General features: G+C 49.2%; 1 protein-coding gene across 1 annotated transcript in view; it reads left to right on the forward strand.

The window, feature by feature from the left end:
- Positions 1-18,671, forward strand: part of ildr1b (immunoglobulin-like domain containing receptor 1b) — a 61,181-nt gene that overhangs the window by 32,946 nt on the left and 9,564 nt on the right. The window contains exons 5-8 of the mRNA XM_084314072.1: positions 5,990-6,136; positions 11,107-11,232; positions 11,343-11,825; positions 11,895-12,265. Coding sequence (XP_084170198.1) covers positions 5,990-6,136; positions 11,107-11,232; positions 11,343-11,825; positions 11,895-12,265 — 1,127 coding nt within the window. The remainder of the gene's footprint in view (positions 1-5,989; positions 6,137-11,106; positions 11,233-11,342; positions 11,826-11,894; positions 12,266-18,671) is intronic.

Below are 18,671 nucleotides of genomic sequence, written 5' to 3' on the forward strand. Positions count from 1 at the left end.
ACACTGCAGTTAGAGAGTTACACACTGCAGCCAGAGAGTTACACACTGCAGTTAGAGAGTTACACACTGCAGTTAGAGAGTTACACACTGCAGTCAGAGAGTTACACACTGCAGTTAGAGAGTTACACACTGCAGTCAGAGAGTTACACACTGCAGTCAGAGAGTTACACACTGCAGTTAGAGAGTTACACACTGCAGTTAGAGAGTTACACACTGCAGTTAGAGAGTTACACACTGCAGTTAGAGAGTTACACACTGCAGTTAGAGAGTTACACACTACAGTCAGAGAGTTACACACTGCAGTTAGAGAGTTACACACTGCAGTCAGAGAGTTACACACTGCAGTCAGAGTTACACACTGCAGTTAGAGAGTTACACACTGCAGTTAGAGAGTTACACACTGCAGCCAGAGAGTTACACACTGCAGTTAGAGAGTTACACACTGCAGTCAGAGAGTTACACACTGCAGTCAGAGAGTTACACACTGCAGTTAGAGAGTTACACACTGCAGTTAGAGAGTTACACACTGCAGCCAGAGAGTTACACACTGCAGTTAGAGAGTTACACACTGCAGTCAGAGAGTTACACACTGCAGTCAGAGAGTTACACACTGCAGTTAGAGAGTTACACACTGCAGCCAGAGAGTTACACACTGCAGTTAGAGAGTTACACACTGCAGTTAGAGAGTTACACACTGCAGTTAGAGAGTTACACACTGCAGTTAGAGAGTTACACACTGCAGTTAGAGAGTTACACACTGCAGCCAGAGAGTTACACACTGCAGTTAGAGAGTTACACACTGCAGTCAGAGAGTTACACACTGCAGTTAGATAGTTACACACTGCAGTCAGAGAGTTACACACTGCAGTCAGAGAGTTACACACTGCAGTTAGAGAGTTACACACTGTAGTTATTGAGTTACACACTGCAGTCAGAGTTACACACTGCAGTTAGAGAGTTACACACTGCAGTCAGAGAGTTACACACTGCAGTCAGAGAGTTACACACTGCAGTTAGAGAGTTACACACTGCAGTTAGAGAGTTACACACTGCAGTCAGAGAGTTACACACTGCAGTCAGAGAGTTACACACTGCAGTCAGAGAGTTACACACTGCAGTTAGAGAGTTACACACTGCAGTCAGAGAGTTACACACTGCAGTTAGAGAGTTACACACTGCAGTCAGAGAGTTACACACTGCAGTTAGAGAGTTACACACTGCAGTCAGAGAGTTACACACCCCTGTCCCCAGTCCCTGCCCACTCAGGGTATGACCCCTGAAAGCAAAGACATCATATCCAATGGATTATCTGGAAAATCAGTCGAAGAAACAATGCAATTATTATTGATGGTCTGACTCAGGAAAATGTGTCCTGGTCAGATACTGAGCCGATGGTCCGAGAATTCCTAAAAAACAAACCAAAGTCTATGGAAATGGAAAGAGCCCACCGCACTGGGAGTGTGAAACAGAACTCTGATAAAACAAGACCAATTGTTGTGAAACTCATGAGGTTCAAGGATAAAGACCTCATACTTGCCAAGGCGAGAGCTCACCTCAAGAACACCTTCATTTATGTAAATGAGGACTTCTCTGACTTGTTAAGGAAGAAGAGAGCTGACCTCATTCCAGCAATGAAACAGACAAGACATGAAGGAAAGTATGCTGTCATTAACTATGACAGACTGGTGATCAAACCACGAAAGCCTCAAGGGCTGATTCCAACCACTCAACACGAGTGAAAGTCCGCTCATCTCCAAACCTTCTCTACATCGGTCTCTGGTTCATTACATGTAAACTCCAACCCATATGATCAAGCAAACAAACTTTTGAATGACCCGCCCACTACGTTGCTTCAGTCACAAAGTGAATCTCGGGACTCATCAACATCAAACCTTTTATTCAATAATGACCCTGACACACATTGTTTTGCTCAAATGAAACGAGTCTCTGGAATATCCGATTACTTAAGTGAGAACGAATTCAAATCCGCTGTTGACCCTCAAAAATATTAGGAGTGACTTTTCCCTCATTCGTATCAATGTCCGCAGCCTGACTTCTCTTTTAGTGTAATAGGGCTAACTGAAACATGGCTGTCTAAAGACAATGCTGATTTGTATGATTTCAACAACTATAAGCATATTCATAGATGCAGAGAAGGCCAAAAGGGTGGGGTGTTTCTCTATATCTTGCTTGTGTTTTGTTCTACCTCCGGTAGGGGTATCTCAAAATGTTGGGGGCATTGTCACTAGGCTACTGGTTACTGTCCTGGTTACTGTCCTGGTTACTGTCCTGGTTACTGTCCTGGTTACTGTCCTGGTTACTGTCCTGGTTACTGTCCTGATGTCCTCTGCTCGGCTGTCCTCTGCTCGGCTGTCCTCTGCTCGGCTGTCCTCTGCCTTGTCGTCATGGCGATGGGGAAAGACAGGCCGAGCTCTGGGGAGCGGGAGACATTGGCCAAGTCTTATGGCACAACTATCCTCCTGGCAGAGTCATGGCATGGTCCCTGAGACCCCCCTGACTGAGGAGACCGCCCTGACTGAGGAGACCACCCTGACTGAGGAGACCACCCTGACTGAGGAGACCACCCTGACTGAGGAGACCACCCTGACCCACCCTGACTGAGGAGACCACCCTGACTGAGGAGACCACCCTGACTGAGGAGACCACCCTGACCCACCCTGACTGAGGAGACCACCCTGACTGAGGAGACCACCCTGACCCACCCTGACTGAGGAGACCACCCTGACTGAGGAGACCACCCTGACTGAGGAGACCACCCTGACTGAGGAGACCACCCTGACCCACCCTGACTGAGGAGACCACCCTGACTGAGGAGACCACCCTGACTGAGGAGACCACCCTGACCCACCCTGACTGAGGAGACCACCCTGACTGAGGAGACCCCCCTGACTGAGGAGACCACCCTGACTGAGGAGACCCCCCTGACCCACCCTGACTGAGGAGACCCCCCTGACCCACCCTGACTGAGGAGACCCCCCTGACTGAGGAGACCCCCCTGACTGAGGAGACCACCCTGACTGAGGAGACCACCCTGACTGAGGAGACCCCCCTGACTGAGGAGACCCCCCTGACTGAGGAGACCACCCTGACTGAGGAGACCCCCCTGACCCACCCTGACTGAGGAGACCCCCCTGACTGAGGAGACCACCCTGACTGAGGAGACCACCCTGACTGAGGAGACCCCCCTGACCCACCCTGACTGAGGAGACCACCCTGACTGAGGAGACCCCCCTGACTGAGGAGACCGCCCTGACTGAGGAGACCCCCCTGACTGAGGAGACCCCCCTGACTGAGGAGACCCCCCTGACTGAGGAGACCCCCCTGACTGAGGAGACTCCCCTGACTGAGGAGACCCCCCTGACTGAGGAGACCCCCCTGACTGAGGAGACCCCCCTGACTGAGGAGACCCCCCTGACTGAAGAGACCACCCTGACCCACCCTGACTGAGGAGACCCCCCTGACTGAGGAGACCACCCTGACTGAGGAGACCCCCCTGACTGAGGCCCATTGCTGTAATGGGATTTAGCCTTGGTGTCAGAGTAGGGCTGGACGGTATGGTCTAAAACGTATATCACGGTATAATTTGAAGCATAGACGGTAACGGTATATATCACAGTATGTTCATTTATCTTAAATGTCTATATAATGCTTCTGAAGGGGTAAAACACTGGCAGCTATTACTGTACTGTACTCTTGTATTACTAGGGCATATTTCACACAGTACAGAGGTATTTTAAGAACATTTATTGTGCAAAACTGCAATAGAAAAATGCAAAACCTTTTCTCAAGTTACTTCCATCTCAGAAAAACGCTTTTTTCATGAAATACAATAAAATCAAGCGGCACAAAGTGAAAATAAAAACTACAGCAGGACAGGAGGTTTCTTTCCCTCAAACAACTCAAACACAATAAAACTCCAACATAACTTAACTTTAGTGTACATGTTTGACAACGTAGAGAGAGCGAGAGAGCGTGACGTAATATGTTTGAGCGTCCTAAGATGCCGTAGTTGATGATGTCACACCAGGATGTTATTGTCAACACAGAATTGGAAACGGGAGCAGCCTGATGGATAAAGCGATATAAAGAAATGAATAGCCAAATAAATGTGAAGTTATCTTTGAACCTCTGTTGTCAAGCCTCCTCAATATACCCCCCCCCCCTTTCCTCACTAATGGAACTGGTGCCGCGGAGTCACGTTAGTTAGTTAGCTTAGCGGCTAACGTTAGCCTGTTGCTGCGCTAAAGCAAGTCTCCTCTCAGCCTCCTTAGCCAAATTGAAATGCCCAAACTATATGGCAAGGTCCGTGAGCAAGTGGAGAAAACTCAGTACAATTAAACACTATGCAACGACCACTGCAAACGTCGAGTGGATCGTCAAGTAACGCTAACGTCATTGCTACTGCTGTGACTAGCTGCTCTAGTCTACCGGTCACAAGGTATGAAGGTATAGTCAAAATCCATACCGTAGCGCAAATTCATACCGTTTATACCGTCCACCCCTATGTCAGAGTCTAAACCAGGAACCTTTGGAACCACCAGACCAGACCTCGGTACAATTACTTTCTATCAAAGAACAGACTTTGGCTTACAGTCTTACATCTGCCACGCGTGTCACCGGGCGCTACAGTCTAACCATCTGCCACGCGTGTCACCGGGCGCTACAGTCTAACCATCTGCCACGCGTGTCACCGGGCGCTACAGTCTAACCATCTGCCACGCGTGTCACCGGGCGCTACAGTCTAACCATCTGCCACGCGTGTCACCGGGCGCTACAGTCTAACCATCTGCCACGCGTGTCACCAGGCGCTCCGTCCAAGCTGTCTAACAGTCTTACATCTGCCACGCGTGTCACCGGGCGCTCCGTCCAAGCTGTCTAACCATCTGCCACGCGTGTCACCGGGCGCTCCGTCCAAGCTGTCTAACAGTCTTACATCTGCCACGCGTGTCACCGGGCGCTCCGTCCAAGCTGTCTAACCATCTGCCACGCGTGTCACCGGGCGCTCCGTCCAAGCTGTCTAACAGTCTTACATCTGCCACGCGTGTCACCGGGCGCTCCGTCCAAGCTGTCTAACCATCTGCCACGCGTGTCACCGGGCGCTCCGTCCAAGCTGTCTAACAGTCTTACATCTGCCACGCGTGTCACCGGGCGCTCCGTCCAAGCTGTCTAACAGTCTTACATCTGCCACGCGTGTCACCGGGCGCTACAGTCTAACCATCTGCCACGCGTGTCACCGGGCGCTCCGTCCAAGCTGTCTAACAGTCTTACATCTGCCACGCGTGTCACCGGGCGCTCCGTCCAAGCTGTCTAACCATCTGCCACGCTGGTCACCGGGCGCTCCGTCCAAGCTGTCTAACCATCTGCCACGCGTGTCACCGGGCGCTCCGTCCAAGCTGTCTAACCATCTGCCACGCGTGTCACCGGGCGCTCCGTCCAAGCTGTCTAACCATCTGCCACGCGTGTCACCGGGCGCTCCGTCCAAGCTGTCTAACCATCTGCCACGCGTGTCACCGGGCGCTCCGTCCAAGCTGTCTAACCATCGACAGGCGGTTCCTTTGTCTCGACACTAAAGCAGCCCAACACCTCTGGCCAAGATCATTGTTGAAATATTTGGATAAAAACGGCCCAACCTTGATGATGTTTTTGAAACATTGAGACCGCACAGAAGGGGATTTCATTACAGATAATTTTATTACAGATAATTTTGATCCAGATTAAACATTTAGAAAAACTGATTACATTATAGTACTGATTTATAATTATAGTACCACAAATAAAATATATTTTTTTAGCTTGAGGGTTGAGCTTCACTTATAGAAAAGATCACTTATAACGCTAGATCCTGCCGTCTGCCAGGATCAACGTAAGCGTCGTAACCATCTGAACTCTTCCCAACCTGCTGCAATCCACCACACGCTGCTGACCCCTGACCTCTGCTGACCCCTGACCTCTTCGTTGCCGTTCCCAGATTGGCTGACGGTGCTGTTCATCGTTATCGGCGCCCTCCTGCTGATCATGCTGTTCTGCATCTGCTGCTGCCAGTGCTGCCCACAGAAGTGCTGCTGCTACGTCCGCTGCCCCTGCTGCCCGCAGACCTGCTGCTGCCCAGAGAAAGGTAACAGACTCCTGCTGCCCAGAGAAAGATAACAGAGACTCCTGCTGCCCAGAGAAAGGTAACAGACTCCTGCTGCCCAGAGAAAGATAACAGAGACTCCTGCTGCCCAGAGAAAGGTAACAGAGACTCCTGCTGCCCAGAGAAAGGTAACAGAGACTCCTGCTGCCCAGAGAAAGGTAACAGAGACTCCTGCTGCTGCCCAGAGAAAGGTAACAGAGACTCCTGCTGCCCAGAGAAAGATAACAGAGACTCCTGCTGCCCAGAGAAAGGTAACAGACTCCTGCTGCCCAGAGAAAGGTAACAGAGACTCCTGCTGCCCAGAGAAAGGTAACAGAGACTCCTGCTGCCCAGAGAAAGGTAACAGACTCCTGCTGCCCAGAGAAAGGTAACAGAGACTCCTGCTGCCCAGAGAAAGATAACAGAGACTCCTGCTGCCCAGAGAAAGGTAACAGACTCCTGCTGCCCAGAGAAAGGTAACAGACTCCTGCTGCCCAGAGAAAGGTAACAGAGACTCCTGCTGCCCAGAGAAAGGTAACAGAGACTCCTGCTGCCCAGAGAAAGATAACAGACTCCTGCTGCCCAGAGAAAGGTAACAGAGACTCCTGCTGCCCAGAGAAAGATAACAGAGACTCCTGCTGCCCAGAGAAAGGTAACAGAGACTCCTGCTGCCCAGAGAAAGATAACAGAGACTCCTGCTGCCCAGAGAAAGATAACAGAGACTTCTGCTGCCCAGAGAAAGGTAACAGAGACTCCTGCTGCCCAGAGAAAGATAACAGAGACTCCTGCTGCCCAGAGAAAGGTAACAGAGACTCCTGCTGCCCAGAGAAAGATAACAGACTCCTGCTGCCCAGAGAAAGGTAACAGAGACTCCTGCTGCCCAGAGAAAGATAACAGAGACTCCTGCTGCCCAGAGAAAGGTAACAGAGACTCCTGCTGCCCAGAGAAAGGTAACAGAGACTCCTGCTGCCCAGAGAAAGATAACAGAGACTCCTGCTGCCCAGAGAAAGGTAACAGAGACTCCTGCTGCCCAGAGAAAGATAACAGAGACTCCTGCTGCCCAGAGAAAGGTAACAGAGACTCCTGCTGCCCAGAGAAAGGTAACAGAGACTCCTGCTGCCCAGAGAAAGATAACAGAGACTCCTGCTGCCCAGAGAAAGGTAACGGAGACTCCTGCTGCCCAGAGAAAGATAACAGAGACTCCTGCTGCCCAGAGAAAGATAACCGAGACTCCTGCTGCCCAGAGAAAGGTAACAGAGACTCCTGCTGCCCAGAGAAAGAGAACAGAGACTCCTGCTGCCCAGAGAAAGGTAACAGAGACTCCTGCTGCCCAGAGAAAGATAACAGAGACTCCTGCTGCCCAGAGAAAGATAACAGAGACTCCTGCTGCCCAGAGAAAGATAACAGAGACTCCTGCTGCCCAGAGAAAGATAACAGAGACTCCTGCTGCTGCCCAGAGAAAGATAACAGAGATTCCTGCTGCCCAGAGAAAGATAACAGAGACTCCTGCTGCCCAGAGAAAGATAACAGATACTCCTGCTGCTGCCCAGAGAAAGATAACAGAGACTCCTGCTGCCCAGAGAAAGGTAACAGAGACTCCTGCTGCCCAGAGAAAGGTAACAGACTCCTGCTGCCCAGAGAAAGGTAACAGAGACTCCTGCTGCCCAGAGAAAGATAACAGACTCCTGCTGCCCAGAGAAAGATAACAGAGACTCCTGCTGCCCAGAGAAAGATAACAGAGACTCCTGCTGCTGCCCAGAGAAAGATAACAGAGACTCCTGCTGCCCAGAGAAAGGTAACAGAGACTCCTGCTGCCCAGAGAAAGGTAACAGAGACTCCTGCTGCCCAGAGAAAGGTAACAGACTCCTGCTGCCCAGAGAAAGATAACAGAGACTCCTGCTGCCCAGAGAAAGGTAACAGAGACTCCTGCTGCCCAGAGAAAGATAACAGAGACTCCTGCTGCCCAGAGAAAGATAACAGAGACTCCTGCTGCCCAGAGAAAGATAACAGAGACTCCTGCTGCCCAGAGAAAGGTAACAGAGACTCCTGCTGCTGCCCAGAGAAAGGTAACAGAGACTCCTGCTGCCCAGAGAAAGGTAACAGAGACTCCTGCTGCTGCCCAGAGAAAAGTAACAGAGACTCCTGCTGCTGCCCAGAGAAAGGTAACAGACTCCTGCTGCCCAGAGAAAGGTAACAGAGACTCCTGCTGCCCAGAGAAAGATAACAGAGACTCCTGCTGCCCAGAGAAAGATAACAGAGACTCCTCCTGCCCAGAGAAAGATAACAGAGACTCCTGCTGCTGCCCAGAGAAAGATAACAGAGACTCCTGCTGCCCAGAGAAAGATAACAGACTCCTGCTGCCCAGAGAAAGATAACAGAGACTCCTGCTGCCCAGAGAAAGATAACAGAGACTCCTGCTGCCCAGAGAAAGATAACAGAGACTCCTGCTGCCCAGAGAAAGGTAACAGAGACTCCTGCTGCCCAGAGAAAGGTAACAGAGACTCCTGCTGCCCAGAGAAAGGTAACAGAGACTCCTGCTGCCCAGAGAAAGGTAACAGAGACTCCTGCTGCCCAGAGAAAGGTAACAGAGACTCCTGCTGCCCAGAGAAAGATAACGGAGACTCCTGCTGCCCAGAGAAAGGTAACAGAGACTCCTGCTGCCCAGAGAAAGATAACAGAGACTCCTGCTGCCCAGAGAAAGATAACAGAGACTCCTGCTGCCCAGAGAAAGGTAACAGAGACTCCTGCTGCCCAGAGAAAGATAACAGAGACTCCTGCTGCCCAGAGAAAGGTAACAGAGACTCCTGCTGCCCAGAGAAAGATAACAGACTCCTGCTGCCCAGAGAAAGGTAACAGAGACTCCTGCTGCCCAGAGAAAGATAACAGAGACTCCTGCTGCCCAGAGAAAGGTAACAGAGACTCCTGCTGCCCAGAGAAAGGTAACAGAGACTCCTGCTGCCCAGAGAAAGATAACAGAGACTCCTGCTGCCCAGAGAAAGGTAACAGAGACTCCTGCTGCCCAGAGAAAGATAACAGAGACTCCTGCTGCCCAGAGAAAGGTAACAGAGACTCCTGCTGCCCAGAGAAAGGTAACAGAGACTCCTGCTGCCCAGAGAAAGATAACAGAGACTCCTGCTGCCCAGAGAAAGGTAACGGAGACTCCTGCTGCCCAGAGAAAGATAACAGAGACTCCTGCTGCCCAGAGAAAGATAACCGAGACTCCTGCTGCCCAGAGAAAGGTAACAGAGACTCCTGCTGCCCAGAGAAAGAGAACAGAGACTCCTGCTGCCCAGAGAAAGGTAACAGAGACTCCTGCTGCCCAGAGAAAGATAACAGAGACTCCTGCTGCCCAGAGAAAGATAACAGAGACTCCTGCTGCCCAGAGAAAGATAACAGAGACTCCTGCTGCCCAGAGAAAGATAACAGAGACTCCTGCTGCTGCCCAGAGAAAGATAACAGAGATTCCTGCTGCCCAGAGAAAGATAACAGAGACTCCTGCTGCCCAGAGAAAGATAACAGATACTCCTGCTGCTGCCCAGAGAAAGATAACAGAGACTCCTGCTGCCCAGAGAAAGGTAACAGAGACTCCTGCTGCCCAGAGAAAGGTAACAGACTCCTGCTGCCCAGAGAAAGGTAACAGAGACTCCTGCTGCCCAGAGAAAGATAACAGAGACTCCTGCTGCCCAGAGAAAGATAACAGAGACTCCTGCTGCCCAGAGAAAGATAACAGAGACTCCTGCTGCTGCCCAGAGAAAGATAACAGAGACTCCTGCTGCCCAGAGAAAGGTAACAGAGACTCCTGCTGCCCAGAGAAAGGTAACAGAGACTCCTGCTGCCCAGAGAAAGGTAACAGACTCCTGCTGCCCAGAGAAAGATAACAGAGACTCCTGCTGCCCAGAGAAAGGTAACAGAGACTCCTGCTGCCCAGAGAAAGATAACAGAGACTCCTGCTGCCCAGAGAAAGATAACAGAGACTCCTGCTGCCCAGAGAAAGATAACAGAGACTCCTGCTGCCCAGAGAAAGGTAACAGAGACTCCTGCTGCTGCCCAGAGAAAGGTAACAGAGACTCCTGCTGCCCAGAGAAAGGTAACAGAGACTCCTGCTGCTGCCCAGAGAAAAGTAACAGAGACTCCTGCTGCTGCCCAGAGAAAGGTAACAGACTCCTGCTGCCCAGAGAAAGGTAACAGAGACTCCTGCTGCCCAGAGAAAGATAACAGAGACTCCTGCTGCCCAGAGAAAGATAACAGAGACTCCTCCTGCCCAGAGAAAGATAACAGAGACTCCTGCTGCTGCCCAGAGAAAGATAACAGAGACTCCTGCTGCCCAGAGAAAGATAACAGACTCCTGCTGCCCAGAGAAAGATAACAGAGACTCCTGCTGCCCAGAGAAAGATAACAGAGACTCCTGCTGCCCAGAGAAAGATAACAGAGACTCCTGCTGCCCAGAGAAAGGTAACAGAGACTCCTGCTGCCCAGAGAAAGGTAACAGAGACTCCTGCTGCCCAGAGAAAGGTAACAGAGACTCCTGCTGCCCAGAGAAAGGTAACAGAGACTCCTGCTGCCCAGAGAAAGGTAACAGAGACTCCTGCTGCCCAGAGAAAGATAACGGAGACTCCTGCTGCCCAGAGAAAGGTAACAGAGACTCCTGCTGCCCAGAGAAAGATAACAGAGACTCCTGCTGCCCAGAGAAAGATAACAGAGACTCCTGCTGCCCAGAGAAAGGTAACAGAGACTCCTGCTGCCCAGAGAAAGATAACAGAGACTCCTGCTGCCCAGAGAAAGGTAACAGAGACTCCTGCTGCCCAGAGAAAGGTAACAGAGACTCCTGCTGCCCAGAGAAAGGTAACAGAGACTCCTGCTGCCCAGAGAAAGATAACAGAGACTCCATCACAACCTACAGCTGTAGACACACGCTGCTCACACATACTGTTGTCCTCCTGATCAAAACCTCTCCTTGGTGCTTCTGCCCTCAGCGGTGATGCAGTACAGGATGATAAAAGAGGCGCAGAAGGCGATGGCGCCATGGATGCACGGCCAGCCCCTCTACGCTCCCATAGGCTCCAACCTGTCGTCCCAGGGCCAGTCTATACTCTACTCAGGTATGTCAAGACGGTAGCATAATAAAACTACTTGCTGAACTATTTTATAAGATTATTTATACTTGTGTTTAAAAAATAAAAGCCTGTTCCACTTTTCCCTGTCGTTCCAGGCTCGTTTTCAGAGTACCCCGCCAAGCACAACTTTGCCATGGCCCCAATGATGGGCCCGTCACCTCCGCCCTTTCAGCCGCAGGCCCCTCCTCTCCCTCACCATGGTTTCCATGGAAACGGCAGCGTGCCCGGGAGCGCCCATGGCACCCACCAGATGCTGGACTACCTGGAGAGCCAGGTGAGAGGGATGGAGGTCGGGGCTCCCCTGATGTCCTCCTACGCCGTCCAACACGGGCCTCCTCCGCCACAGCCCCTCCTGCAGGCCCCCCCTCCCCCTCCCAGCATGCTCTCAGCCCTGGATGACATGGGGATGAGGGGGGTGGAGAGGAGGGTGATAACCCTGCCTCCTATCGTCCAGCGGGCACCCAGCTTCTCCTCCCGCAGGGCTCCCGGGGGAAGAGAGGGAGCCAGGAACGGCCCCAGAGTGTCCAGCCATTCCAGCGGAAGTTCCAATCGCACTGGTGGAGGTGGAGGAGGAGGAGGTGGTGGAGGTGGAGGAGGAGGTGGTGGAAGTGGAGGAGGAGGTGGAGGAGGTGGTGGAGGTGGAGGAGGTGGTGGAGGGCGTCACCGCGACAACCGCAGACACTGCGCCGCCTCGCCGGCCCACCGGGGGATCCTGCGTGGCTACAGCGAGGACTCCGACTGGGAGAGCAGGCGAGGAGGGGGAGCGAGGGACGAGAGGAGGAGAGCCCACAGGGCAGGGGCCCACAGCCACGACGACATGCTGGAGGAGCTGCGCCGCTCGGTCCCGAGGAGCTACTCTCCTCCTCCTCCACGCCGACGAGGCTCCTGGAGCTCTGACGAAGGGTACAGCAGGAGGGGAGGAGGAGGAGGAGGAGGAGGAGGGAAGCAGTGGCCAGAGAAACCCCCCAGCTACTCCTCCATCGAGAGCCAGCCGAGGAGGAACTACGACCGCTTCTCTGTAAGAGACACAAGTCCTGAGTTCATCTCACACACATCTAGCTTTACCATGACAACACTTAGACCAGTGGTCACATGACAACACTTAGACCAGTGGTCACATGACAACACTTAGACCAGTGGTCACATGACAACACTTAGACCAGTGGTCACCATGACAACACTTAGACCAGTGGTCACATGACAACACTTAGACCAGTGGTCACATGACAACACTTAGACCAGTGGTCACATGACAACACTTAGACCAGTGGTCACATGACAACACTTAGACCAGTGGTCACATGACAACACTTAGACCAGTGGTCACATGACAACACTTAGACCAGTGGTCACATGACAACACTTAGACCAGTGGTCACATGACAACACTTAGACCAGTGGTCACCATGACAACACTTAGACCAGTGGTCACATGACAACACTTAGACCAGTGGTCACATGACAACGCTTAGACCAGTGGTCACATGACAACGCTTAGACCAGTGGTCACATGACAACACTTAGACCAGTGGTCACATGACAACACTTAGACCAGTGGTCACATGACAACACTTAGACCAGTGGTCACATGACAACACTTAGACCAGTGGTCACATGACAACACTTAGACCAGTGGTCACATGACAACACTTAGACCAGTGGTCACATGACAACGCTTAGACCAGTGGTCACATGACAACGCTTAGACCAGTGGTCACATGACAACACTTAGACCAGTGGTCACATGACAACACTTAGACCAGTGGTCACATGACAACACTTAGACCAGTGGTCACATGACAACACTTAGACCAGTGGTCACATGACAACGCTTAGACCAGTGGTCACATGACAACGCTTAGACCAGTGGTCACATGACAACACTTAGACCAGTGGTCACATGACAACACTTAGACCAGTGGTCACATGACAACACTTAGACCAGTGGTCACATGACAACGCTTAGACCAGTGGTCACATGACAACACTTAGACCAGTGGTCACATGACAACACTTAGACCAGTGGTCACATGACAACACTTAGACCAGTGGTCACATGACAACGCTTAGACCAGTGGTCACATGACAACGCTTAGACCAGTGGTCACATGACAACGCTTAGACCAGTGGTCACCATGACAACGCTTAGACCAGTGGTCACATGACAACACTTAGACCAGTGGTCACATGACAACACTTAGACCAGTGGTCACATGACAACGCTTAGACCAGTGGTCACATGACAACACTTAGACCAGTGGTCACATGACAACACTTAGACCAGTGGTCACCATGACAACACTTAGACCAGTGGTCACATGACAACACTTAGACCAGTGGTCACATGACAACACTTAGACCAGTGGTCACATGACAACACTTAGACCAGTGGTCACATGACAACGCTTAGACCAGTGGTCACATGACAACACTTAGACCAGTGGTCACATGACAACACTTAGACCAGTGGTCACATGACAACACTTAGACCAGTGGTCACATGACAACACTTAGACCAGTGGTCACATGACAACACTTAGACCAGTGGTCACATGACAACACTTAGACCAGTGGTTACCATGACAACACTTAGACCAGTGGTCACATGACAACACTTAGACCAGTGGTCACATGACAACACTTAGACCAGTGGTCACCATGACAACACTTAGACCAGTGGTCACATGACAACACTTAGACCAGTGGTCACATGACAACACTTAGACCAGTGGTCACCATGACAACACTTAGACCAGTGGTCACCATGACAACGCTTAGACCAGTGGTCACATGACAACGCTTAGACCAGTGGTCACATGACAACGCTTAGACCAGTGGTCACCATGACAACGCTTAGACCAGTGGTCACATGACAACACTTAGACCAGTGGTCACCATGACAACACTTAGACCAGTGGTCACATGACAACACTTAGACCAGTGGTCACATGACAACACTTAGACCAGTGGTCACCATGACAACGCTTAGACCAGTGGTCACATGACAACGCTTAGACCAGTGGTCACATGACAACACTTAGACCAGTGGTCACATGACAACACTTAGACCAGTGGTCACATGACAACACTTAGACCAGTGGTCACATGACAACACTTAGACCAGTGGTCACATGACAACACTTAGACCAGTGGTCACATGACAACGCTTAGACCAGTGGTCACATGACAACGCTTAGACCAGTGGTCACATGACAACACTTAGACCAGTGGTCACATGACAACACTTAGACCAGTGGTCACATGACAACACTTAGACCAGTGGTCACCATGACAACACTTAGACCAGTGGTCACATGACAACGCTTAGACCAGTGGTCACATGACAACACTTAGACCAGTGGTCACATGACAACGCTTAGACCAGTGGTCACATGACAACGCTTAGACCAGTGGTCACATGACAACACTTAGACCAGTGGTCACATGACAACACTTAGACCAGTGGTCACATGACAACACTTAGACCAGTGGTCACATGACAACACTTACACCAGTGGTCACATGACAACACTTAGACCAGTGGTCACCATGACAACACTTAGACCAGTGGTCACATGACAACACTTAGACCAGTGGTCACATGACAACGCTTAGACCAGTGGTCACATGACAACGCTTAGACCAGTGGTCACATGACAACGCTTAGACCAGTGGTCACATGACAACGCTTAGACCAGTGGTCACATGACAACGCTTAGACCAGTGGTCACATGACAACGCTTAGACCAGTGGTCACATGACAACACTTAGACCAGTGGTCACATGACAACACTTAGACCAGTGGTCACATGACAACACTTAGACCAGTGGTCACATGACAACGCTTAGACCAGTGGTCACATGACAACGCTTAGACCAGTGGTCACATGACAACGCTTAGACCAGTGGTCACATGACAACACTTAGACCAGTGGTCACATGACAACACTTAGACCAGTGGTCACATGACAACGCTTAGACCAGTGGTCACATGACAACGCTTAGACCAGTGGTCACATGACAACACTTAGACCAGTGGTCACATGACAACACTTAGACCAGTGGTCACATGACAACACTTAGACCAGTGGTCACATGACAACAACCATACGTTGATATGCAACTGGCTAACGGACCCCCGTCTGATGAGAAACTGTCTTGGGGACGTCCGTCTTTACTGTAGGTGGAGAGAGAGAGAGAACCCTATGATCAAAATCATTAATATACATTATTATTTAAACCTATGATCAGAAGTCATTATTATACATTATTATATTAAACCTGTGATCAGAATAGTCATTAATATACATTATTATTTAAACCTATGATCAGAATAGTCATTAATATACATTATTATTTAAACCTGTGATCAGAAGTCATTATTATACATTATTATATTAAACTTATGATCAGAATAGTCATTAATATACATTATTATTTAAACCTATGATCAGAAGTCATTATTATACATTATTATATTAAACCTATGATCAGAATCATTATTATACATTATTATATTAAACCTATGATCAGAAGTCATTATTATACATTATTATATTAAACCTATGATCAGAATAGTCATTAATATACATTATTATTTAAACCTATGATCAGAAGTCATTATTATACACTATTATATTAAACCTATGATCAGAATAGTCATTAATATACATTATTCAATTTAACCTATGATCACAAGTCCTTATATTAAACGTGATCAGAATAGTCATTCTTATACATTATTATATTAAACCTATGATCAGAATCATTATTATACATTATTATATTAAACCTATGATCAGAATAGTCATTAATATACATTATTATTTAAACCTATGATCAGAAGTCATTATTATACAGTATTATATTAAACCTATGATCAGAATAGTCATTAATATACATTATTCAATTTAACCTATGATCACAAGTCCTTCTTATATTAAACATGATCAGAATAGTCATTCTTATACATTATTATATTAAACCTATGATCAGAATCATTATTATACATTATTATATTAAACCTATGATCAGAAGTCATTATTATACATTATTATATTAAACCTATGATCAGAATAGTCATTAATATACATTATTATTTAAACCTATGATCAGAAGTCATTATTATACACTATTATATTAAACCTATGATCAGAATAGTCATTAACACTTTGAGCGCCACGCCTGGTTTTCCTTTTTACCGGTTGAATGCCACCATCGGCGCCAATGTTAACGTTAATATCGCCTAATCTATGTTTTAAATTATGGCTATGTGTCTAATCTGCCCATCGCATTATCAAAGACTATTTTCCAGTCAGTGCTCTCAAGGCAGATTGTTTTTTTATCGCGTCGTTTCCGTTTCAGAGCAGTTAGAAAAGCCCCCGTTTTGATATAAAAAACAGCTCATTCTGGAGCATTCTATGAAAATCGTCTTTTAGTGGAATATTCCACAACGTTGATATTCGTTGGCCTTTTTATGAATCGTTTTCAAATAAACGCTAGATGATCAATATTATACGTGCACGCAAGCACATTACGGCCGCGCACGGATAATCGCCTCGTTGATTTCCTCTCAGACTTTTACAGTGAAACCGAAAGAAGACATTTCACAAAACAGCCTATATCTTCATCAAAATTACTCTGATTATCCTAACACTGATAACATAGAGTCCTTACCTCAGATGGTATCCAACTGGTATATTCCAATTCCTGATCACCATTCGAAAAAATCGATACGTGTATGGATCCAACGATACAGTAGAACTCCATGATCAGCGGGGATCTGAGGCTCCAGAATGAACTCTAGTAACCCCGGCTGGATCAGTGGACTGGAAAATGTGGAGTACCGGATTTTTTTCCCCATTTCATTTTCATTGAGTCCATTCCAAAATCACTTATGTCATCTGGGAGACGACAGGGGGCGCTTTTTTCCACAGTGATCGCCGGCGCCGCTCGGCTATACTCGGGTAGGCTCGGGTGATGCAATAATTTTTTCAGATCGCAAAAAAAAAATAAAAGAAAAAAAATCCGAGAAATCTTGTGAGTGGCACTCAAAGTGTTAATATACATTATTCAATTTAACCTATGATCAGAAGTCCTTCTTATATTAAACGTGATCAGAATAGTCATTCTTATACATTATTATATTAAACCTGTGATCAGAATAGTCATTCTTATACATTATTATATTAAACCTGTGCTCAGAATAGTCATTCTTATACATTCTCTCACTTCTAGCAAATTAAATAACACTGAAATAAAACTACTTTTAGCAGGGGACCTACAAAGACCCTTGGTTAGGGGTTAGCAGGGGACCTACAAGGACCATTGGTTAGGGGTTAGCAGGGGACCTACAAGGACCCTTGGTTAGGGGTTAGCAGGGGACCTACAAGGACCCTTGGTTAGGGGTTAGCAGGGGACCTACAAAGACCCTTGGTTAGGGGTTAGCAGGGGACCTACAAGGACCCTTGGTTAGGGGTTAGCAGGGGACCTACAAGGACCCTTGGTTAGGGGTTAGCAGGGGACCTACAAGGACCCTTGGTTAGGGGTTAGCAGGGGACCTACAAGGACCCTTGGTTAGGGCTTAGCAGGGGACCTACAAGGACCCTTGGTTAGGGGTTAGCAGGGGACCTACAAAGACCCTTGGTTAGGGGTTAGCAGGGGACCTACAAGGACCCTTGGTTAGGGGTTAGCAGGGGACCTACAAGGACCCTTGGTTAGGGGTTAGCAGGGGACCTACAAAGACCCTTGGTTAGGGGTTAGCAGGGGACCTACAAGGACCCTTGGTTAGGGGTTAGCAGGGGACCTACAAGGACCATTGGTTAGAGGTTAGCAGGGGACCTACAAGGACCCTTGGTTAGGGGTTAGCAGGGGACCTACAAGGACCCTGGGTTAGAGGTTAGCAGGGGACCTACAAGGACCCTTGGTTAGGGGTTAGCAGGGGACCTACAAGGACCCTTGGTTAGGGGTTAGCAGGGGACCTACAAGGACCCTTGGTTAGGGGTTAGCAGGGGACCTACAAGGACCCTTGGTTAGGGGTTAGCAGGGGACCTACAAGGACCCTTGGTTAGGGGTTAGCAGGGGACCTACAAGGACCCTTGGTTAGGGGTTAGCAGGGGACCTACAAGGACCCTTGGTTAGGGGTTAGCAGGGGACCTACAAAGACCCTTGGTTAGGGGTTAGCAGGGGACCTACAAGGACCCTTGGTTAGGGGTTAGCAGGGGACCTACAAGGACCCTTGGTTAGGGGTTAGCAGGGGACCTACAAAGACCCTTGGTTAGGGGTTAGCAGGGGACCTACAAGGACCCTTGGTTAGGGGTTAGCAGGGGACCTACAAGGACCCTTGGTTAGAGGTTAGCAGGGGACCTACAAGGACCCTTGGTTAGGGGTTAGCAGGGGACCTACAAGGACCCTGGGTTAGAGGT

Source organism: Notolepis coatsorum (genome assembly GCF_963971535.1).
Source record: "Notolepis coatsorum genome assembly, chromosome: 5".
Lineage (NCBI taxonomy): Eukaryota > Metazoa > Chordata > Actinopteri > Aulopiformes > Paralepididae > Notolepis > Notolepis coatsorum.